We start from the raw sequence: 24,839 nt of genomic DNA, 5'->3' as shown, positions 1-24,839 counted from the left end.
ACAAATATAATGTAATTTGTATTTTTGGCCATCTTTATTCTCAGTCATTTCACGCACACTAAGGCATCTTGTAACGAGCTTCACTCGCTCATATTAATGCGAGGCGATAACATTTTAACGTGGGAGGCGCGCCTTCGACAGTGAATACTGTAGACAAACCTAAATATTTTACCTGTACACACTTACTTATTTTTTTGCTATCGGCCAAATCAGCTGTGAGTACTGTGTAAACTTTTTGTTTATCGGTGATAACATTCGCCCAATCAATTGATTAATACAAAGTCTTAAATCGTAATCCATAAGACTGCATGGCCCAGTGGCTAAAACTCGTTAATTTCAGACAAAAAAATAGCTGATTTTCTGTGTGCGGCATTTGTGTTTATAATTTATATCATGCCCCGTGGTAAAGGAAAACTTTGTATTTGTATCACATTTGAGGACCTCCGTTAACAAGTAGTGTGTACGCCGGTTTTCAGTCACGGGTTCGATTCCCGGCCGAGTCGATGCAGAAAAAGTTCATTAATTTTCTATGTTGTCTTAGGGGTGGGTGGGTGTTTGTGGTACCGTCATTACTTCTGATTTTCCATAACACAAGTGCTTTAGCTATTAACATTGGGATCAGAGTAATGAATGTGATGTTGTCTCATATTTATTTACATGACTCTGAATCCACCAATCCACATCAGAGAAGCAAGATGAATTAGGCTCCTAATCTTCTTAAGGAAGGCTTGAATTTTTTTTAGGAAATTTATAGAATACTATATTTTTATAGATGTACGGTATAACGTATAGTCAGAATCCGTTTTACAAAAATTACAAAACAAAACACTACAATACCAATAGAATTACAACTACAACAAATAACATAAATGTATTTGGATTTATTCTCATTTAGCTCTTGATTCATAGCGTGGTGATTTAATTTTTATTTACAAAGTTTCTTTATCGTTAGAATCTATGTTATTGAAAAGTTGTTTCGAATCAGTGCATGTTAATTAAGTAATGGATCCTCAGGGTGTAATCGCGAAGGGCTCGGCGTAATTAATTAATGGCTATTCATCTCTCACTAAGTTTAATGTGATGACTTTAAAATTTGTTCCTAAGCTTAATTTATTTTTATATATTGCAAACACATTAAATAAAAACATAGAATTAAAATTAAGACTTTGTCCAGGATCAAATAATTTACCCTTATCATACCTTATTAACGCTTGCAATAACATTTCTAACCTATTTTCTTTTATTAATAAATTGATCTCGTTTTAGTTACTGAATATTACAAAAGCTAGCTCTAGACAATGCACACTGCAAGAATAACTTTTTATTGGGAGGCGATTCGACAAGAAATATTGAAGAAGTTAGATTGAGGAAGCGACGACATTGTTATTATCGTTTCAACCCTGTTCTGTTCGACAGCCGTTCGAGCTCTGAAACAATCTTTTCACTTCAATTGGATGTTGCACAGCGAAACCTCGTCGGTCGACGGCTATGATCCCCGACAGCCATTCATATCTTTTGACTTATCCGTTTTTTTATAAGCCACGTCTCATTTCATGGAGTTCAGCGACGCAAAAGTTTCTAGGGGAAAAAAATTGTTTGTTAGAAAAGCATTCTTGAAAGGTAAATAAAAAAATTAGATTTACTGAACGAACAATTGAGCGCACTTTAAACAGCGCCGGGCCGCAGCCCAAGAGAGCGGAAGCGAAAATTTCAGCTTTCCCTATGAATTTTTTGTCGTACTTACTTCTAAAACAAAGCGTAATGACCCGCACGGCACGCATTTGTTCGCGAACAATCCGAATAGGCCATTTTTCATCTCGAACAATTGAGGGCGGTGCTCCGACACAATTGGCAGAGTATTTTGTCAAGCATTTGTCGTACGAGCGAGACTCGAGTATACGACATTATAAGTGCACTCCATGCTTCCGCACCGGTACATAATTATTATAGTTTCAGAAATGTCGTTTACATTTATAGGTAATACCGAGCTGGGTAATATTGATTAAGCACTTTATTTCTGTGCTGTAAATTTGTATCTAAGTAGGTATATTAAAATGTGGTCTTGACTCTCAATAATTTAAAATATAGTTTTTTTCACGAGAAGCGTATGAAATTGTTAACTCATTTTAACAGGGTAATACAATTTTTATGGTCGGCTTAATACGAGTCTACATTAATGTATTAATTTTCGTGATCAAAGCAGTTTATAACAAATATTACTTTCCTCTTTGCCAACATCGCCTCTATGCGCTTGCATATAAAATACATGTTTGATGTACACAACTCAATTTTAAATTTATAATATAAATAATTCTCTTATTATATCCCGAAATCATATAAACCGATGCACATATATATTCTGTAATTAATCACTTGCGGAAGCGTATTGTCCGTAGCGATACTCATAAAATCTCGCCTCTTATGATTTTCATAGCGGCTGAAGGCATTACGTTGGAATTTTTCGTTTTATTTTATGGTGGCGCGTACTGTCGCGAAGAAATATTGGCTCGGCGGAATAGCTCGTAAAGAAAACAGTTTCCTTTCCACGGGGCTCCACGCCGCGCCGCAACTACCAGGCCGACCTATACTTACATTTATTATTAGTTAAGCTTTGTATTTTCTATGATTTTCATAACTAACAAAGGGAATTAAAAGAAATTGTATAATTTATCTTCTTTGTTTCTTTATGTTTTATTAATGAAACAATTAAGTAGAACGGTATGTATTTTATAAATAGGTAAGTATGACTACACTACTACTACTGACACTTAGACTACGCAGTGCCGATGACGAGATTATAAACTATTTTCTCAAATAGTATATTCGCATAATTTTATGGTAAATTAAAACTTTAAAACACCTTGTTTCCTATCTCCTATCAATAAAAAAAAATATTTTAAGAGAACGAATCTGTTATGAAACAAATATTTTTTGTTTGTCAATAATTTCTTATTCATTTTGACATTAATTCCTATATGTAGTTTATGTATACTTCGTTGTTACTTCAGATATAATTTCCAATATTATCGATATCGCAATTTCGACAGTTATACAACATGTTCCTCCAAATACGTTTCATAAAATCGTCCTTTGAATGCTGGAAAAATAAAACACATTTGAGAAATTTAAAATTGAGAGGAGAAAGAATTAATATATGTATACATATACACACATACATATATATGTGACTGTATATATATTTGATATAGTTGATTTTAATTTTAGAATATTTGAAGTCTCAATTAAATTACCTGTCGTGGTATTCTTTTGTGTTCTTTCAGACCGCTAGTAACTTCTGGTTCCAAAAGTGGTTCGGGTTCCAATGTTTTGTATCTGTAAATTGTAAAAAGTTTGTTTTAAATATATAAATATTAGTAGAAGTTAATAATGCACATAAACACAATAACACACGTTATTGTGTTTGTGTGCATTAGCATGCGCTGTGTACATTTCGAAATTGCCAAATTTCTTACAAATATTTCTTAATCAAAAGGCTAGTGACGATAGTCGGTGTTAACAGTTGATAGCTATAGACGTGCTCTTAATGATATAAATAGGTATGCCAGAGCTATAAGTTTGTACAATAAATCAGATTCCTAAGAATTTACAAGAATTACCGCAACGTTATTTAAGTAAGCTTCGTGATAGACGAAGATTTGTTAAAATAAAAAATAAATTGTTAAATATTATTTTCTTAAATATTTTGCTAGATATTTCATTTTAGTAAGTAGCAATCAAAACGGCCCCAAATTCATGTGTGCCTAAGGGTCCCAGCAAAGCGTGAGACGGCTCTGAATCCACCCGTCCGCCCATCGAAACCATAAAATAAAAGATTTTTGAAATAATGCCTACGAAGAAAAAGAAAAGCGAGGGATTTGTGTTACATACAATCCTTGAACGAGTATGTTAACTGAGTGTTCGTTTGCTATAGAACAAGCTGTATATCAGTGTTTTTATCCACATGTAACGTATATGTAAATAAATATATAATAAAGTTATGTAACAACCAACCTAATAACGTAGGGTATTTAAATATCTATTAAGTATCTAAAAACGAATACTTTCAAAGGTAATATATATAGATTTGCATTATATGTCAAAACTTGTAAATATAAAAGTCAGTGTTAATACACAGATAGCATACGGCTTACATACATAAAATTCAAAGACACGTTATCATACAAAACGATAAATACCAAATACCAACATAATAAATACTAAGAACTTCATAAGAGTATTATATCTTACCTTGGTTTCGCATCACTGAGTATAAGGACGGAAATACAAATTAATATTAGTAAAGATTTGTCCATTTTTAAAACCGTTTCACAATAAATGCGTCTTTAATTACAATACTGGTAATGATACGAACGATCTAAATTTATTATATATTAAATGTATACAGAACTTGTAAGAGGTCACAAAGATAGCGTCTTATTGCGAATAACAAGTACCAAGTGACTTCGTTTTACAAGACTACTTATATTTTAAGACTTTATTCGGATCTGTTTTGCAATTAATAAAATAAAGTCTTTAAAATATATTTTTTTGTTAACAACATAATTCACCATTTGATGATAAGGCTTTGTGCAAACCCATCTGGATAAGAATCCGCTCATCGGATAATGTACTGCCAAAAAGCAGTACTCAGTATTACTGTGTTCCCGTTTAAAGGGTGAGTGAACTAGTGTAACTTCAGGTACAAAGGAGATAACATTTTAGTTAAGTAAGGAATAGTTATTTCAATATTTCTTACAGTGTCATTTACTATGTCCGCTGCTGACCTACTACATAAATTTAAAAAAAATTAAGTGATGTCAGTTACATATTGTACTTAATCGTTACAATAAACTTATTTCGAATAAATAAACCTGGCAATAAATATTTATTTTATAAAAAAGTATAATTTAAATGTGAAGTATTTTTACAGTATTTTTTTATAAAAACAAACAGGAAAACTTAAATATTGCATTTATTTCAAAATTAAATGTAACTTATTTTTGTCATAAATTTCGGTGTTTTATCGAGATTTGGAGCAACTGTTTTGGCGTTGTCCTATTTTATTATACGATTTTATTAATATATGTATATTTTTATATAGATTGTCCGAAGTATAGTCGTCAAAGACAACTTTTTCACGAAGTACTAATTGTTGGTTTAGTCGAGATAAGTCATTTATAATTAAGCTCGAATTGATAGCTATAAAGTCGGTTTGAGGAGCTTTATTCGTTTACGTAAACTTTGAGATTGACTCTAACAAGGCTTGGAGAGGCGGAGAGCGCGCTGGTGATTTCTACTCTTAAAATCCAATTTAAATGCATTCCTCTGTGCCACAGGAGGGCCCGCCGATACGCTCCAGGGGCCAATTAACTTATTCATCCTTAACATTTCATTGCTCAACTTCGGTACCAATCTTGGCTTACGTTTCTCACTTGACCCGTTTGTTTTAGAGATATTTTATATTGATTTCAATTTTAAATTGCTTTAATTTTTAGTTTCATCAAATTTGTCCAGTTCAATCATAATATGTTTTTTTTTTGTATATTCAAAAACACAGCCACTAAGTCCCAGTAACATAAATAAATCATATCGTAATCGTATGAATTTGCGTATCGATAAATTATTTCTACAGGTTATCAAAAAACTCTCGTAAAAGTGTAGTGGAAAGAACTCCAAATTTATCCAAGTATAAATAAAGGCTTTTAAACGGTAGTAGGACACTTAAAAGCTATCCTTTTTTACTATTGTTAGTTTTAGTTCATGTATACGAGAAATTCTTAGTATTTTACTAATGGCGTACTTGTTGTAGTGTTACGTTGTAATCCCCTAATCTTATACGTTAATAAGTAATCGCTCGTCGAACAAATAAATTATGAATATAACTGCAATTGCATTGAAATACAACTGTAAAAAAAATTAGCGCCACGCTGAGTATGAAGTTGAGATATATATTATAATATATCTGTACTGCAAGCTTAACAAGTGCATTACTCGCAAGGTTAAGCTATAACCAAATCCAACTTACATAATTTTTGTAATTTTGTGTACGCAATGCGTTAGTGTATATCCGCTGAAAAAAACGCGATTAAAGTATCAAAATAATATGATTGTTGTTTCTAACTCTTCGAAATAATAACCTCGATTATTAAAAAATATAACAGAATTAGGATCCACCTAACGCGTTCATTACTTACTTTCCGAAGAAAAAGTCATTTAAAATGCAATTTAAACATCCTAATAGAAACGTTCGCACTAAGAATTGTTGCAAACTGTAATGGGTTCAGGTGAAATTAACGCAGAAAAATAGGAAAAGTTAGAACGAGTTCCCCGCCAAGGTTTTTTGCCATCGCCAAGTAGGGCTGTGATTGTAAACTGCTGAATTTATAATAGCATTTTCGAACTCCACTTCATCTGGAAGTTTCAACCGGCTAGTAATTTAACTTCAAAGTAATATAGATTTCATTGCAGTAATAAAAGAGTTTATGAATATTATGTCTATTTATCTAATAACGTTATGACACTTATACATATTTAATTAAGGACGCAATTTTGATTTAGGTAAACTACGATGCATCTGTGAGTTAAAAATGTGAAAGAAAACACTCACTGAATGAACTAAATAACCAACTGTAGCTACTAACTAAACGCTTTTTGAAATTAGTTTTTTTTTTAAACGAGAGACTACTTGTAAAAGAGCTCTCTGCACCAAAGAGAAGGTGTGGAGCTTACTTCATCACGCTACTTCGAGTATATACACAGAGAGAGTGGACATACGTGTGGCAGAATTAGTAACGATACATGGAGGTTCCAATAATACATATAACGATAAAAATAATTGAAAACTACAAATATTGTACCTGCTTAATTTGTTTCGGATTTTCGTATCTCCACTAGACCCTGGGCTATATATCTTTTTTAAATTTTTTCTAACATATCGGAAAAATACCTCTTAAAACAGAATAACTCTTAATCCGAGTTTAATTAGGCATGTGATGTTTATTTTCCATACATTTTAATAAATAGCGTAATATAGGTTACATTGAAATTAACATTTATGAATATTAAAAACAAAAACAAACGATTTGCAAATTCGTTTTTTAAATTTATTTGTAATTATAGAAGATACATACGAAACATATAGTTAAATAAATTGATCTGTACCCCCTTACCCCTTCTTCTATATAATTATTTTGTATTCAATAAAAACGTTCCTTTGAAAACATTCTCGGACCCTATTTATTTGGAGAGATGCGATGACTCAAGCAGATTCGCGATATCTCGCCGCCGTCTGTGGATTACTTTGCAAGTCTTTTATAGGAGAGAATACCAGTATCATCACTACTTAAGGATATTAAAATCCCTTCTATTCGTGTAAGGAGCTTGTTTTCTTAACGGCGAAGCATTTATCGAATAATCCCGATAAAGCGGGAATTGAGTGCGTAGGTATTTTTTTATATAATTTTAATTTATTGAATACAAATAACATGTAATGTAGATGATTTATATTTATTATTGTAGAACACGTTTAAAATAGACTTTAGTGGAAAGAGTTTAGGAAGAGTTTTTTTAATTACTGGTGAGGAAATTCAGTCTCGTTATTACGATATAAGTAAATGTAATTATTATTTAGTATTGTACATAAGTTTTGGATGTTACTGTCGTCGAGTAGAGTTATTTACCCAATAAAATTAAGTTTGTTTTGAACAACTAATATTTATCTACTATGGCCTTCATCCCAATATTAATCTGGATAGGTTATCAGTTCTTATTTCATGTCAGTTCAAATCCTCGTCTCGTTCTAGATAGAAGCTTAGAAGGAAAGAATGAATAAAACAATAATAATTATTATCGCTTTGCTTGCATTAGCGACTTTTGTTCAAGGAAAATCGTGTCATTCAAGGTAAGATGATTTGTAAATTAATCAGAAGCCTTGAACACATATATTATAAAAAAAATCTGTTTTGACATCATGTCTTCAGATTTGAATTTAGAATAAATATTAATATTCACCTAAAGAGATATAAAATAGTGTGTAAAAAAAGTTGTTAGTGCATTTCCATTAATTTGTTTATTTATCTTAGTATTAAAGTCTAGTTCCTATTCCAGGAAAAGTTGCCATAACTCCAACAAAAGTGACAGCGACGAGGTAAGTACTTCATTTAATAAAATAAATATGAATAAATTAAGTGGCTTATTTAAATGTATGATAATAAATTTTTATTCTCATTCACAATCACACTTATCCAATTCTGTTGTTGTTGCTATTTCTTTAGCAATGTATAAGACAATATTGCTAGAAAGATTGTTATTTTTGTTCAGTTGTATGTTAATTTTATTTTCAAATAGACTAAAATAATAATGCTTGGTAGGAAATATGTTTTATCATTATTTTTTATTATTTGAATGTATGCCTGATTTACTAATGTCATCATAACGATTGTGTTATTGTTGCCATTTGTATTAATAATAATGATTTAAATATTATTATATAAGTTGTAATTTTGATATAACTCACATGTTTTTTCAACATTATTTAATTTTTTAGATATATACTATATTTTATTCTTTTTATTTTCACTTTATAAAATATTACGTAAATTATAAAAAATAATATGGTTTTGATTTCTTAACAATTAAAACAGCAGATTACATCTGCAAGTAGCTAATTCAGCCTTGAGTGTTTTTTTTAAATTAATTTATTTTTACCGAAGGAAATATTTTCTGTTAAATGTCCAGATTGCAGCAGTATATTGTCAAAAAAATATATACAATGTTATAATAATATTTCATGTTTTATGTTTCACAAATATGTTTATATTGTACTAGCCGTATGCCTGATGGAATATACCATTGAAAAACATTGTAACGTCAGCCTTTTTTTAACAGAAATATATTATATAACAGATTCCTGATAAATTGTTGAAACAGAAAAAAGAAAATTACTTCACAAAAATAAATTAAATTGGAAATCTAAACTACCTGGTAAATTTGTATGCAACTTAATATTTGTATACTCCAGTTTTGTATGTTAATACTGCTGAAAAAAATATGTTCCTTGGGGATTGTAAAATCCGAGTATTTAAATGTAATCAGTCTTCGAATGAGGTCGTAGCCACAGCTTGTTATTAATATATATGTTAGTATGTTATAAGCAAAAATATTTTTATTTTAAGCTTATATGACATTTGTAAATTATTAAAATATGTATTTATTGGTTACAGAGTGATTCTAGAGAAACTAAAAAATGTGATGATTCATCTTCATCGTCTTCATCGTCGTCATCAGAGGAGGACAATGATTGTAATGGAGTAAGACCCTTTACTTTTAAATAATAAATTAAAAAAGGCTCCTCAGTCGTGTTCACATTAATCAAATTTAATAAATGAACTGTTAAATTCACAGCAATTTAAATAGCCCAACAGACTTTAAATTAAATTCATCCAAAATTGTGTCCATAAAATGAACTTTTTTGCTAAATAAGTACATGTTTATTGATCAATAAATGATCGTCAACTAAAGTCTCAGCGCCTGAATCTGCTGATACAAGGAATAAAAGTCATAATCTCATTATATTTAATTAATTGTAGAACTACTAGCAGTTCGAAATGTTGATTTTATAAAGATAAGTTTATCTTCGTAAGATATACTATAAAGTTTCTGATACGATATCCTATATCTAAGATATCCCGACTCGTAAATAAACCAATCAATGGTAAGTAGATATCACCATGAACATTCATTGCTGTTGTAAGAAATGAAGACATTTTGAACTCGGTATTAACTTGGTACCGATTTGTTATAACCTTGTTTCTGTAGTTACACTCCACACTCAGGCTTCATACTGGATCACTATAATACCAAGAATTTCTCATTGGTAGTTGAATATTATGATAAAGTCGTACTTAGGTACTAAGACGGACTTGTACTTAGCCACCAAGTAAATTTATCCATTTGAATTATTCGAAATCTTAAAATGAGAAATACAAATGAGAAAATGCAATACACTATGTATTGCATTGTATATATAATAAGTAACAATACAATTTTATCAGGACCGAAAAAAGAAACATGACAGTTCATCTTCCTCCTCGTCATCATCATCATCAGAGGAAGATAAAGAAGAAAAAGGATGTTCTAAAAAAAAATCTGGTCACGGTGTAAGTTGACACTAATTATTACATATATGTATCTATATAACCAGTTCTGCACCCGCGGCTTTGTGACAGGTTAAGTAACTGAATCTAATGCCTCCGTTTGGTTGGTTTTGGTCCTGACGATCTCGTACTGAACAAGTTAAATACTGCAAGCGCAACAAACAAATAAACGAAATTCTTCTTAAGGAATTACAATATTAGTAACAATATTATATGCTCGAATCTCAGAATTAACGCAAACACTGCGAATTGTTAAGAAAAGAAATATTATATTTATATAGCATGGATTTTATAAACAAGCTAACTAATTGTTTCAACACACACTGTAAATATAACAATTATTTATAGTTATATTAACATAACTCTGTAAAAGCCCTGCTCTTAGTAAAAAAAAATTATGCCGAAATGATTATATATTGTTTTTATAAGTTTAATAATTTCGACCTTACCTTAAACCAGTATTTAATATTCTATGAATTGGGTATATTCCTTTTATATGTTAACAATTGCATTGAAAACATGAAGTTGTTTTAAAATACCCAATCGGTCAGTTATTTCGAGAAAATTAGCCGCCAAGCTCCAGAGCGAATGAAATCGTTGGAGCGAAATACACATTTTGTAGAGGATAATTAAAATAAAATCGAACACTCTAAGAAACAAGAATAAAAGTGAAATGTAGTTTTAAAACATCTCTGTTCTAATTTGAAACCTAGATATTTGTCTATTGAATATTTCAAACTATTTGAAGTTGAAATTATATAAATATTCAATAATATAAATCAGAATAATAACTAAAATTGTATTATTTTTTTCCTATTTATTCAAAAGAACTTAATAACATTTTTTAATTGACTAGTTTCAGAGAAATTGTAAAGAAAGTAAGAAAGACAATGACTCATCCTCATCATCATCTTCATCATCAGAGGATGAAGACAATGATTGCAATGGAGTAAGATCACTTTATTGCAAACATGATTTCAAAACATGAGAGAACTATTAATAAAAACAATAAATTATTGTCATATCTGACAGGATGGAAAAAAGAAACAGGAGAGTTCGTCTTCTTCTTCGTCATCGTCTTCATCATCTTCGGATGAAGATGAAAAAAGTAAAGAATGTAATGGGTCAAAAAAGAAGTCAAGTCATCACGTAAGTATTTTCTGTGCACTTGAACATATGTATATATATTTCATGCTGTTGTTTGTTGTTGAGATTTATAGGGGTAGATCACCATAAAAAGTTACAAGAAAATTATTCATTCTCTAGCGCTTGTGGCTTTTTCCGTGTTTGAATTTTACAAAAAAGTTTTTTTTTGTAGCTAAGTTAGTCCTCATCAGTTATCTGCCAGTGAATGTCAAAGTCGGTCCAGTTGTTCCAGAGATTAGCCGGAACAAACACACAGATAGACAAAAATTGTAAAAAAATGTCATTTTGGTATGCGTACCATCTATACATACATATGAATTTCGTAAAAAGCGGTTATTTAAATATTAAAAACAGACACTTCAATTTTATTGTATATCCTATATCTATAGGTATCATCTATGTATAAAATTAATTCGATTAACGATTTTGGGTGTTTAATGCTTTTTTATAAGCGTATATAATTTTTGCATTTATTTTTTCAAGCACGAGTATAAAAATCAATTTTGTTTCTTTTACAGCACAAAAAGGCAACTCATTTAAAGAACAAGAATTGAAACTGCAAACTTAGAATCTCAGAAGATTGACGATTATTTTTAGTTATATTTAAAATACTTTGAATAATAATCTTTGAAATATCAAAATTATATTTCGAGGCAGATTGTTGTAAATAAATAGTAAGTAAATACTTTTAGTGTAATAGTTAATAATAAATAAACAATACGTGTCATGTTTTTATCTATATGTTCAAAAAAAGATAATGACTGATTATGTCTCAGGCATAATCCATTACGATCTTTTGAACGTTTGAATATTAATAATAGCAATATTTTTCGTTAAACTAAATCTTTCCAGGTATAATATGTAAGAAGTTTTGTGTTATCCCGAATCACAGTATCTTCAGGGGTGCCTCAAGGGTAATATTTAGATCCTCTGACTTTCATTAGCTTAACATTTGGTAACAACGTCAAAATAATGTTGAAAAATAATTTCTTAAATGATTGCAAGCAGCATCCAAGTAATCTCAACTTAATTATTGAGTGTTAAAAAATATTATTGAGCCTTAAAAAGATAAGAAGAATTGTTGTAGTATGTCTAACAGCTAAACAATATTTGAATGCATCGAGGCTGACTCGCAATTGACTGTAAAAAGTACGTTAAACCCTGATAAATATTTATTTAGACAAATAATTACCATTATAATATAATGATATGCAGAGCTAACCAAATATTTGCTTTTCTAATGACAAATACGAATTAGTTTAGGGATCTGTAATAATATTCTTAATGTACAGTCTTGTCAGAAAAAATTGTTCTAAAATTTGATTTTGATACAAAATACACTGTGAACGTATTGAAGCAATTATTTAAAGCTTAGTCTTCGAATGTTGAGTTAGCAATTTGGTTTGTCAAATTTACATTTAAGGATTACGCAGAAAGAACGCTCTTTAAAGTACGAAAACTTGTTATGAGACGCTTTTGTAATAATATTACATAAAATTGTTAATTTTCATAGAGACTGTTCAATTATAATTAATTTTATTGACATAAGCACCAAGTATCTAAGTGTTTTTTTTACAGATTATCACATATTTTTATTAAAATAAGAATTAATAACATTAAATATATGCAAATGTGAACTAAAACTAGTTACTGTATAATCTTGACCGCGTGGTATGGTGGCAAGAATGCTAGCAGCATTTCCCCGTTGAATCGCAATTCCGATCCTCTGGAATCCTCTCAAAAAACGAACCAGTCCTACTGTTACCAGTGGAGGCAATGAGGCGACGTGTTATACTTTTGATAAAGCCTTTTGTACCACTATTCCAAAGGCCAAGCGTTTCGACAGCAAATTTTTACCAAAGCAACCCATCTATCTACACAGAGTAAAAATACACTTTTGTACATTACTAAACTTAGACATAATTTATAGACGAAAATGCTGTACACCGGGCAGCTTTATCACTGATGTGACGATGTCTTCAAGGGAATTTTAAGAAAAAAAAAGTAAGACTATACAGATTCTATGAGATATTGTAAAATTAATCCTAGAAAGTCATATGTTTACAAAAAAAGCGGCAATACAACATAATCATAAACAACGGATTGTCCCTATAATGCTAACGTCATTTGTTTTGGGATCTAGGAAAAGAAAACGCACCACTACCAGCACTAAATTGGTCAACAATTGTATGATGTCTTTAGCTTACAACTCTGTAAACCTTGTATATAACCATATAGGCGCAAACACGTATGTCAACCATGAGTCATCAAAACGAAATATCTAGAAAAACTGTTTTACTATTTAAATAATATCGTTCTCTATTAATCTGAGTTAAAAGTTCTTCACAATAAGAAAAATATTATTTGTGTATTTTCAAAAATTTAAATTTTTCGATCGATTGGTTAAGTTAATACATTTTATTTTATTAAATATACAACTTAAGCATAAGCTATTCATTTATTGCTAGCAAATCATTGTCATTCATTAGTAAATACGCACAAGATCATTCCAATGTTTTGTTAGCATACAACGCTGTTGTAACACGACCTTCAGCAACATCGAATTATTTGTTAATTATTAGTAAATCTTAAACAATAGCGCCAGTTTTGTATAAAATATACTTCAAATTGTTATTACTAAAGATTTAAATACGATAGAACTAATCATTCATTTGATCTATATTTACATTGTGCTTATTTGACGTTTTAGTTTTTGTTGCTATTTGCTGGCTCAGAATGTTACGAAATAAATCTAATATTTAGTTCATTGTGTAAACATAAATTTAATTAAAAATATAATTTCAGCTAAAGAGTCGATTGATTCAAACTACTATATAATTTTAATCAAATATCTTATTAGAATTCTGGTTAACAATATCATCACGTTACTAAGGGATGGGCATTTTAATTACAAAATAGCTTTCGTGCTTGTATTGCGTTTCCCGAATTTTTCATACGGAGATAACATTAACGTCAAAGGATGCTTCGAATTTTACTATAATCGTAATATTATATCATAATATTTTTAACGTAACTATCAGGAATCGATATATTAATAGGTCAAACATATTCATAGCGATAGTTAAATAAAAACTGGTTTTGAAATATCAAATTGGTCAGTTATTTCGAGAAAATTAGCCGCCTTCCTCCCGAACGAATGAAATCGCTGAAGCGAGCCTGTATTGCGGGCTTTACTAACGAGAATTTTACAATGATGAACAGAGAGCACTCCGTAGTCATAATAAAAAGAGGTGTGTCGGTTATTATAAACCTATATAGCCCGGACTGTAGACATGTTTTTATTTTAATTCACTTATAAAGAAAATATATCCATTTTAAAGTTTCAACTTCAGTCATTAAAAATGTGATTTTTCTCGAAATCCTATTACGTCATAAATCAAACATAAAATATGACTTAAAAAATAAATTTAGTTTTATTGCTATATGGAGGTCAATAAATAATATACGTACAATGATTGGCATTAAAATATTACAATAATCTTGTTTTTATTATAATAATTAATTTTAGTTGAAGATTACTTTATTTTATTATATTATAATCAGTAAAAATTGCGGATGTATGTCTGGGTACAGTTATTAAGTAACAAATATTCGATAACATAACAAGTCCATTTGCTGGAAGTTGAGGTTGATAAGCGTTTGGTCGATATCCATTGAATCTATTATTATAAAATGGCGCGTCCGCTTACGCAAATAGTTGTGTTCCATGTTATTCTACAATTGTTGCTACAAGTGGACGCGTCACCTCATTCGGTTCAAGATTTTAAGAGTTTGTTTGCAAATCCAGTAAAAGATTTTATAAAATTGTTTACACAGACAGATCCACGTAATTTGGGTGAAAGTAAAGGTGAAAGTAATCAGAAGAACGTTACAAAGGATAAGACGAGCCATAAAATGATAGAAGTGCCAAATAACTCTGAAGTCACATGTAAGGAAGGAACAGTGAAGGACATAAATGGAGTGTGTAGGACACCGTGGTGATCGAATGTTAAAGACAAATATTGTTATCAAATTGACGCAGTTAACTTAATACATTTCGTTGAGATGGACGTAAAAATTGTTCTCGTCTCGGTATTTATTGTGTGTGTGATCGGAAGTGGAGAGACAGGTGTTGTTTTTAATTTTCACGACAAACTTCGCTTGGCCACTACTACTCAGAAAAATGTTCAGTCTAGTCAAGTCATCAGAATTCCAGACCTCGAATGCCCTGATGGATATCGTAGGGATCAACTGGGAAATTGCAGGCAAAGATTATAAAGGTACTTATTATAAGCTTCGGTTATATAGTATTTTGAGTGTTAACGTGTAAATTTACAAAATACATCGATTTTTACTTAACAACTTGTTGTTTCATTTTATTTTCTCGTTTCGTTGTAGTATCATTGATGTGTTAATCTCTGTCAACAAATAATACAATAAACGAATGTTGATTTAAATCAATTTTCAATGTTGAATCATATCGCTAAAATCATTTTTAATAAATCACAAGTTTATGACTTTTAATTGTAGTCCCTTTTATTTTAACAGGTAGAAAATAAAAAATAGTTAAAGAAATTTTCAACGATGAAGCCACTCAGGAAGCATAATTATGATAACGATATGCGAAGTAGTTAACAAGCTATACTAGATGACCAATATAATCTGATAGTAAATGACATATTTGACTTAAATTCTGATAATATCACATATCAAACACTTGAGTCATTCAGTTCTAAGTAAGTATTTTTATATCAGTGAGCACAAACATATATTGAACAAGATTTTTATAATGTTAACTATTTGTAGCTATAATGTAGTGATAAAACTAAAATACACTTCGATAAACTAATATAGGGAAAAGCTTATTCAATATAAAAATGGAACAACAGCTATTTAATCTTAATTAAGATAAAAATGTATTTTTTTAATAAAATTTTATTTATTAAAATTTATTGTTTAATTTCTCAACGTAAAACTCAAAATGAAAATCTTTGAATACTTATAAGCGTCGATTTAATCCTGAGACTATTCACCTAATTTTAAAATTTTTTTTTTATAATGCCATCTAGACGTCACTTATAAACTTTACATTCCAATTTTATATTAAGAAAACTTTAACATTCACAAAAAAGGTTTTATGTTGTGCATTCAATCATGACAACGATATTTTAACTATAATAAATCTATCTATCAAATATCTCTCTGCTTAATATTTGTTTTTGTTAACAAAATAATCTGCAGTTAAATCATTAATACTATAAACTCAAATAGATTTATTTTAGCAGTAATTTGTTTATTATTTCAATGTTATCGTTAACGGCTGTTTGTTTTGTTATTAGCCCTAAAATAAATTAATGTTATTATAATTAGTAGGTACTGATATTAACTCATTATTAATTAATAGCAGTCATTTTTTGTGAATTGTACCCTAGTAGTAATATGTAAATATAACATTTATATATAATTAGATGTCCATAAAATGCAAATTGATATGTGTGTAAACAGCCAATGTAAGAGGATAAGTTATTATATATGATTCGACTATAACACTGTTACATTTCCAATGGATAAGATAAGTTAGTATTTTAAATACCGCTCAAGTATGAAGTAGTTGATTTAATATATCAAAATGTTTGGAGTTTTTTTTTTAATTTTAAAAAAACGCCGTAACGGTTATATACAATAACTAGGCGGAGCTGTATTTACTAAATTCAAAATTCCCTACTTATTTCTGATAAAATAATTATAATTGATTTAGTTTCGTTCAGTAATTTAACCCTGTCTACATTCTGTCTGTCTTCATCTACATTGTATATAATAATGAAAATGTATATACGTAACCGAATTTGATATATTGCATCCTTTGATATTTTTCCAATTTGATACATTTTTATACATAACAACGTTTAATTTATTTATTATAAGAGGGCGGACTCATGTTCTTACGTCACCAATGCGCCACCAACCTAGAGGGCTGAGATGTTACGGCCGTTATGCATACATTAATAGTACCGTCACCATATATTGCAAGTAGCGCTGTTTACCGGTACAATAAGTGGCGACTGGGTGGTAGATTGGGTAAGTACAGGCTTAAAGTCTATAATAAAATATGCTTTTATGCATATTGCTTAATTTGTAGATAAATTACAATCTCCCGTAATTTATTATATATTATAGTTTTATTGACAACTCGCTGCCTAGTCTTCTAAGTCTTTTTCCAGTCTTCTTGGCGTAGAATAACGTCTCTGAACTGAGGTCACCACCACTACTATTGAAATTTCTATTAAATATATTTGTAGAGGATGTACATTTCTGTTTGAAATGACTCGACTGTATTTTGTATTTTTGCATTAATAATTATAATTAAAAATAAAATCGACTTAAAGTTAGGCTGGATGTAGGTTTCAAATAATACCATTGATATTGAGATGAAGATGATGATCAGAGATGGGACCTTTTACCCATACCAAACTCAAAGCCAAAATAATCAAAATCTGTTCTTTCGCATAAAATTTAAGTGCAAACTAAGGTACAATTATAAATATACATTGTGAATATCTCCTTTTTTTTAAATTGGCTAAAAATGTTTAATATTAAAAGATAAAATTAAGTATGGTGTTTGTAACGTAATAAAAACTGAAGGTTTTTTCCTCAAAGTTGGAAGTTCAAAAACAGGTGAACGACACATGTCAGTAGTTTGACAAACCTACAAAACCAATAAATTTATTTCTATTTAAAAAAGGTTGTTTATATGTAATATAACTCTGTATGTATATTGCAAAATTTATATGTCGAATGGAATAGGAGAATCGTGTGTTTATAATTAAACTTAGAATCACGTTACTGTAAGAGAATAATAAAAAGTCATTATTAAGTATTAATATATAATTTTTAATATCAGTTTTACATTAATGAAAATTTAATCGTTAAGTTTAAACCAAAATAATTATATTGATGGTAATTTGATCGAATATTTAAAAAAATGCTTTTAATGAAATACCATAAATTCAGTCTTGTAATTGCATATTACGAATACTGTATTCGATAATTATTAATTAAAACGTCTATGGGGCAAAACTCTTAATTTATCGTCTGATATATAAATTTGTTTCTTTGTGTTATAGTATGGCTGTTCACCCCGTCCTTGATGGTTGGTCTCGCTTATGGTAACACCCGAATTAGAAAGTATAGGTACCCCATTTACATAAATGAGATTAGTGTTATCTGTGCCTTGGCCAATTCTAGTGTACATACGAGATACGTCACCGTTATTGAAACTTGGGTGAATTTTTTTTCTTGAATTTGAGTTGAGTTTATTCCAATTATGTCGATTGTTAGTTTGTTGTGTATTTGTTGATCTTCTATAAGCAGGTCTTCTAGCTGCTGTGTCAGATGGATCTAAAATGTCCACATTATCTTGTATATAAATTTTGTTCCGATTTCCAATTCCGTTACCAATATTGGTAATAGTTGCTCCTCTTCTAGAGTTTCGTGTATTATCCGTGTTATGAAAATAAACATCTGTATCGCCGCTTCGTCTTTCATACACTTCTACTATGTTATTTTTACCTTGTCCATTTCCAATATTAACGATACTCACTCCATCTGTATTGCCTCTCCTGAAGTTTTCAGTATTTAAATAAATTGTGTCAGGGTTATCGAATCTTTGAGGATAATAATTTCTAATTTTTTTACCAACATAGTTATTGGTTGCTTTTTTAGTGTTTTCTATTATTAATATATCTGCTTTCGTATTGTCGGATTCTTGAATAGGATTATTGTTAAAGCGGTTATCTAAATTTGGTTTATGTTGACGCTTAGGATGACTTCCATAGAAATTGTCTAGCAACTGGTTGCGATTTGCATCAGTGTTTCTATAATAATTATCAGAATAATTTGGCACAGTCATTTCGTCTGAGTAGTCAGTATTATGAGTTTGTCTTTTTATTCGGATTGGTAAGACGAAAATAGGCTGAAATAGAAATTTACATTAATTTTAACTATAAAAAATTTGAAAATAATAACGTCGTATAAAAATAAAAATGTGTTTATTCTTTGTTGGTAAGCGATCACGCGAATGTGTCACCTGATGATATGTTCATTATCGCCTAGAAATTGGCGCCGTAAATAATATTAACTAACTATTCTTTACATTCCTAATGCGTCACAGATCTATAAAACCAAGATGTTACGTCTTTTGGGCCTCAACATTTTACTGGCTCACTTGTCAAAAATACCAGAATGTAATAATATTATGTACACAAATTAGATGTAGCATCGGAAAATGCAATGGAATGAAAATAAAACCGATTACTGACGATTCACACAACCAATAGAAATAGCTCCCTATCGCGCCATTCGACGCTATTCGTCGCTATAGATTCTCGCGTCAGAGAAAGCAAGTACATGTATGTATATCGGCGTGTCAGATAGACGAATATATTCGGTCATATGATATTACAAGTTATTACGTTTGTGCGAAGATCATATTAGCATGAGAAATAAATATTGATAATTTGGGACAGCGTACTCAATTCGGATGTGATCGGTTTTACGAATTTTGCCGATGCTACATCTAAGTTGTGTCGTACACCTAGTATCATTTAGCGGTAGAAAAAAGAATAATCGATGATTGTGTAGTACTTGAGAAGGCTGGCAAGCACAAAGAAAGCAATATCTATATATTAATTGTACAAGAATAGTAATCAATAACAATCATGTTTTAAAAGTCAATACAGAAGAGCAGGTTATTCGAAAATTGAATGTTAGCGTCTTTATTAAATTTCTTTTTTTAATGATAAATATATGTATATGCTGCAAACTCTGTTATTTTTACAAGACAAAATATTCGTATTTTAACAGAGCTGTAAAAGATTTAAATAGAGAGAAAAATTTACAGTAAACTATTATTACACTCAATAAATTTAAACTAATTGATATTATTATATGAAACAGTTTTGATAAATAATAATAATATAAAATTAATTCGGAATGTTATCACACCGATAAACGTCTCATTTTATGAGAAACATATTTGTATAAGTTAAGTAATATTTTTTAATAGATATTTACTTAAAGATAAATATTTCCGGCATTTTATTAACAAATTGATTGATGACTCACTGAAATGTAGTCAGTATATGTTTTATGTGAGTTGGTTTCTTCATATCTGTAAATAAAGGAGTTTCTGTTAAAATACACGATTCTTAATTTTTTTTTGTGAATACAGATTAAATTTACAAAATAAAAGTGTACGTTGCGGCTAATATGAAAAAAAATGTATATTAACGAAAAATAAGGTTATTGAAATAATTTATAATTGTTGAGATCAAAATGAATATGACGTTAGAATTTAATTAATTCAAAAAAATATTTTTTGTTTGAATGAATTATTAGTATACGGTATATACTTTATTCACACACAAGGGAATAGAGATTGGCGGTAAGCATGACAACATAAGCGAGTTATGTCGTCACGGCGTCAACGTTTCATATAATAAGTTATAAATTATGATAAATAAATATTTGAGTCATTATTTGTACGAGGGGCGACTTAAATTAAAAAAAAAAAATGTTGCCACAAATCAACGAGGCACTGTGTCCTCTCACCCAGTTCTAAATAAATATTTGCTTAAGTATGAATCAAACTGCCAACGTCAATGCGTTTTGAGTAATATTAATTTAAACTTTATAAATACTTGTATAACATCCCAAGAAATATTGGATAAATCTTTATCAGCATGATCAGGTGGCATAATACAGACGCATTATGCCAATGCTGGACGTAGACCCCCCCCCCTCCAAAGAGGCCACTCCAGAACCTTCTAACCACAACGACAATTAGTTTCTCTACAGGCGTGACCGGCCAATACTCTGAGATACGTTGTCGGATCACCTCGTTCGTTGGATAAAATAAACATCAATAAATTGCTCCAATTATCGATGGCCGATGGGGCCGACGAGTTCTTAAGTAGCGACCACGGACTGGAAGAATTAACGTGGGTAAGCCCCTACAAGGTAGTCCGACAATCTGGAAAGCTTCTGGGTGCGGGCTGCACAAGACCGGTCGTTGTGGCGATCCTTGAGGGATACCAGCAGTGGATATCCAACGGTTTAATGATGATAATGAAATTGCAATATCAAAACTTTTGTTTTTTATTGTATTTTACAATTATTAAAAGCAGCTGCTGTTAAAATTACAGATGAATTGATAACCTCCTTCTTTTTGAAGTCGGTTGAAAACTAATGAAACGGTTTATTTTGGTACTTCTTTTAACTAGTTATTGCCCACACCTACACTCGAGGTTAAGCGTTTAAACGTAAAGGTTTAGGTATAAAAGTAAATTCTATCTCAATGCAATACCTAGTCTCTCCTGGTTTTTTTAAGAAAATCTTTTTTTAGGACTATGTGTATTCTTCAATTAGGATTGATGATTACGACACAATGTTAAACATTTACTTGATTAAGAGTGTGCGTGTGTTCCTTTTAAGTGTGTTTAAATTAAGATGGATCTTACATCAATCTAAATTCACGTGATCCAGTCTTGTCGTCATCTTTTTCTTTTTGATAATTATATTATTTAACATGTATTATATATACATTGTTGAAGAACCAAATAAAATAAATAAATAAAAATATTAATTTCAAGCCTCAGGGGGAAGTTGATTCAATTGTTACACTATGCTTGCTTATCCCATAGTGATGAGATGATAGACGGGGATGCTTTTGCAGTTTCTACTGTATAAATCGGATTCATCAATATCTTCAATTCCATATTGTTCATAGAGTGTACTACTCACATAACTTCCGACTTCGCAAAGTTAATACGATTACTTAATTCCTGGGGCGTATAATTTGTTTCTATAGTTACAATCCACAGATATTTTTAACATAGCGTATTGAAAATTTTATAGCCCATATGAAAATAGCATTAGTAAATAAGGAATTTTATTCAATACAATGGTATATTCAAGATAAAAAGCGTGGACTTAGTACACATACTTAATAGATATTATTGGTTGATTTCTAGACAAAAATATAACAATTTATGGTAGCTTGCTTTTTTGAGCCTACTTGAATAAAATGTAACTTTAATTTTGATTGAATTTCTTTTCCATGATATTCATTTATATTTATTAATAATTACTATATTGATAATTTGGAACTATTCAGCTACTCTTCTTGTTTGTATACACAACGAAATTAATTGTTGAAAATGCGATATTTATAGCAGATTTTGCTGAAAATTTTATTAATATAAAAATACCAATACAAAAACTCTATACACATTTATGTTGTTAAATTTGCAATGAACGAATGGATGGATTTCATTCGTCGTTCGTTACATTTCAATATAACTTTGTTTTTAAAACGTTTATAATAACAATTTTATTTATATTATTGTACTCGTCACTATAATTTGTTAATTACATAGGTTCACAATATAAGTAGGTCATGTTTGTCTGAGAAGTATTGTAATTGCATTGATAGTTAATATTATTTTTATTGTTTATAATAGTGACCGGCTCGAAATATAGGCAGCACTATTGTCGATATATGATTATCTAGTTTCGGGGTTTTGTTTATTTTATCGAAGGTTTGATTTAAATACTTGGTACTTTTTATTTGTATCCCGGGAAGAGTTATTATTACGGAACACTAAAAGTAGCGGAACGACTGCAGGCTGAAACAGTTCTGACAAAAACCATTACACATTTGCAATACATAAAAAAGAAAACAAAATTACTCTTTGAAATATTATTCTATTTGAATACATAGTAAATACCTTTAATTATGAAGCCGGGACAACTTAATCATTACGAGCCGCCTACTGGTATGGGAGTTGTTGATTCGATCCTTACCCCTTGGGCTATTGTCATTCCTATTCCCGACACAGGCTTCACGTTTAATTGGTATAGAAAAGAGGAATAGCAATTCCTTGCAGAATATTTCATAGTCCGTCAAACAACGCAGTTAATCATCTTATTTATTATAAATATAGTCAACATTAGCCTAAGATTTCGCATATCAGACGAATTTGTTTCACTGTATCTAATTGAAATTAAGGACACATTTTAATACTTTAATTGATAATATGATAATTGGATAATATAATATTATTATACTATTGATAATTTACTTTAATAATAAAATCCTTTGTGAGTGAATTCACTCAAAACATTTTGGTCCGTATTCTAATTTTAAAGTATTTCGCAAAAGATTGAAAAATAATAATGATTATCACATCAATTGAAACTCATACCTTGGAAATCCATAGTTATGTGTCTTTGCTTGATGTAAGGAAAAAATAAACACGCAAATAAAAACAAATACAACTCTGCGCATAATTATAAGTTTAGTTAAATTGACACGACTTGTATCGTCTATATTGTTTTAAACACTGAAGATATTTACTTTAAAATAATTTATATATTTAATATGATACACATATAATGTCACTATAATAACTTGCAGGTCACATGATAAAGGAAAACTTAACCCTAAAGACGATAAAGCTTGCTTTTCATTATTTATTTATTTTGACGTATCAGCATAGACTTTTTTATTTTTAATTTAAAATTAGAACCCATAGCATAGTTTGAAGATAGTTTTAGAGTTGTTTTACGTGTGTGAATTCGACTCAATTATATATCCAGACAATATGTTATCTATTCTTCCGGTGTAACTGGCTGGGCTTGAAATAAGTGAATATGTGATCTCGTGCTTTGTGTGCTACTCTGGTAATTATTTTCAAACGCCATATCCTGATTATTATTAATTTTATCCATAGCATTAGAGCTATTTGTATCAGAGTAAGTCGTACTTTCTTGACTTTTATCCTCATCTATATCAGAATTTATTGCAGGAATATTAGAAGTTTCCCTTAATTTTGCTGAATTCCGGTAAGGAGTATTTCTATCACGTGGAGGCGGTTTCCGGTTATTTGGAGTTACCCAGTTTGGTGGAGGCCGTTCTGGTTGAAACTGTCTTTCTGTCAGTGGTGGTCGTCGATATTGTGGAGGTCCTTGTGGAGGTGGACGAGGTGGAAGATTTCTATACGGAGGAGGTTCATATCGAGAAGGGCTTCTCTGAGGGAATTGTCTTCTGGAAGGTGGTGGTGGAGGCACTTCTCGCCGAAAAGGTTCTCTATTAAGCGGTGGTGGTTCATGATATGGTGGGCCACCGTGACGCGGCGGCCAGGGCCTCGCTTGTCTATCAGGCCGTGTACTGCCTAATTGAGAAGAACGCGTTTTAATGTTATGAGAGATATCTTCGTTATATGAACTTCTTTCATAAGGTGGCTTCCTCAACGATCTTGGATATGCTTCAATTTCTCTATTAACGGGAGTTGCTTCGTAATTATTTGGCCTTTCATGAGCACGGTAAAAATGCCAGGGTCTTCTATTTTCAATACCTTCATATCGGGGATATTCATCGTAAAAACTGCCATAGTTAGAATTTCTATTACGAGTATCTCGTTTATTGCGACTGTGATTTATTATACGTGTGTCCTTTGGTGCAATTTTTGGATTAGATTT

The 24,839-nt window shown here is 30.3% G+C and overlaps 2 protein-coding genes and 1 long non-coding RNA gene across 3 annotated transcripts; 1 reads left to right on the top strand and 2 right to left on the bottom strand.

Moving 5' to 3' along the window:
- Positions 1–1,055: 1,055 nt before the first annotated feature.
- LOC124544324 lies at positions 1,056–2,719 on the bottom strand. Its single transcript, XR_006967531.1, has 2 exons — positions 1,745–2,719; positions 1,056–1,578 (listed from the first exon to the last, which is right to left on the bottom strand). It is a non-coding gene; the product is annotated as an uncharacterized LOC124544324 (long non-coding RNA).
- A 5,049-nt stretch (positions 2,720–7,768) lies between these two features.
- On the top strand, positions 7,769–11,983 carry LOC124544330 (lisH domain-containing protein C1711.05-like). Its single transcript, XM_047122831.1, has 7 exons — positions 7,769–7,900; positions 8,107–8,146; positions 9,222–9,308; positions 10,053–10,157; positions 11,017–11,103; positions 11,187–11,303; positions 11,819–11,983. Exons 1-7 carry the CDS (start codon positions 7,824–7,826, stop codon positions 11,852–11,854), a joined length of 549 nt encoding a protein of 182 aa, XP_046978787.1. The 5' UTR covers positions 7,769–7,823; the 3' UTR covers positions 11,855–11,983.
- Positions 11,984–18,262: 6,279 nt separating this feature from the next.
- On the bottom strand, positions 18,263–24,583 carry LOC124544329 (probable serine/threonine-protein kinase clkA). The gene is made up of 3 exons (XM_047122830.1): positions 23,564–24,583; positions 20,424–20,469; positions 18,263–19,272 (listed from the first exon to the last, which is right to left on the bottom strand). Exons 1-3 carry the CDS (start codon positions 23,644–23,646, stop codon positions 18,352–18,354), a joined length of 1,050 nt encoding a protein of 349 aa, XP_046978786.1. The 5' UTR covers positions 23,647–24,583; the 3' UTR covers positions 18,263–18,351.
- Positions 24,584–24,839: the final 256 nt, after the last annotated feature.

This window comes from Vanessa cardui, chromosome 4 (genome assembly GCF_905220365.1).
Source record: "Vanessa cardui chromosome 4, ilVanCard2.1, whole genome shotgun sequence".
In the NCBI taxonomy this organism is placed as follows: domain Eukaryota; kingdom Metazoa; phylum Arthropoda; class Insecta; order Lepidoptera; family Nymphalidae; genus Vanessa; species Vanessa cardui.
This window is presented reverse-complemented; position numbering and strand designations above follow the sequence as displayed.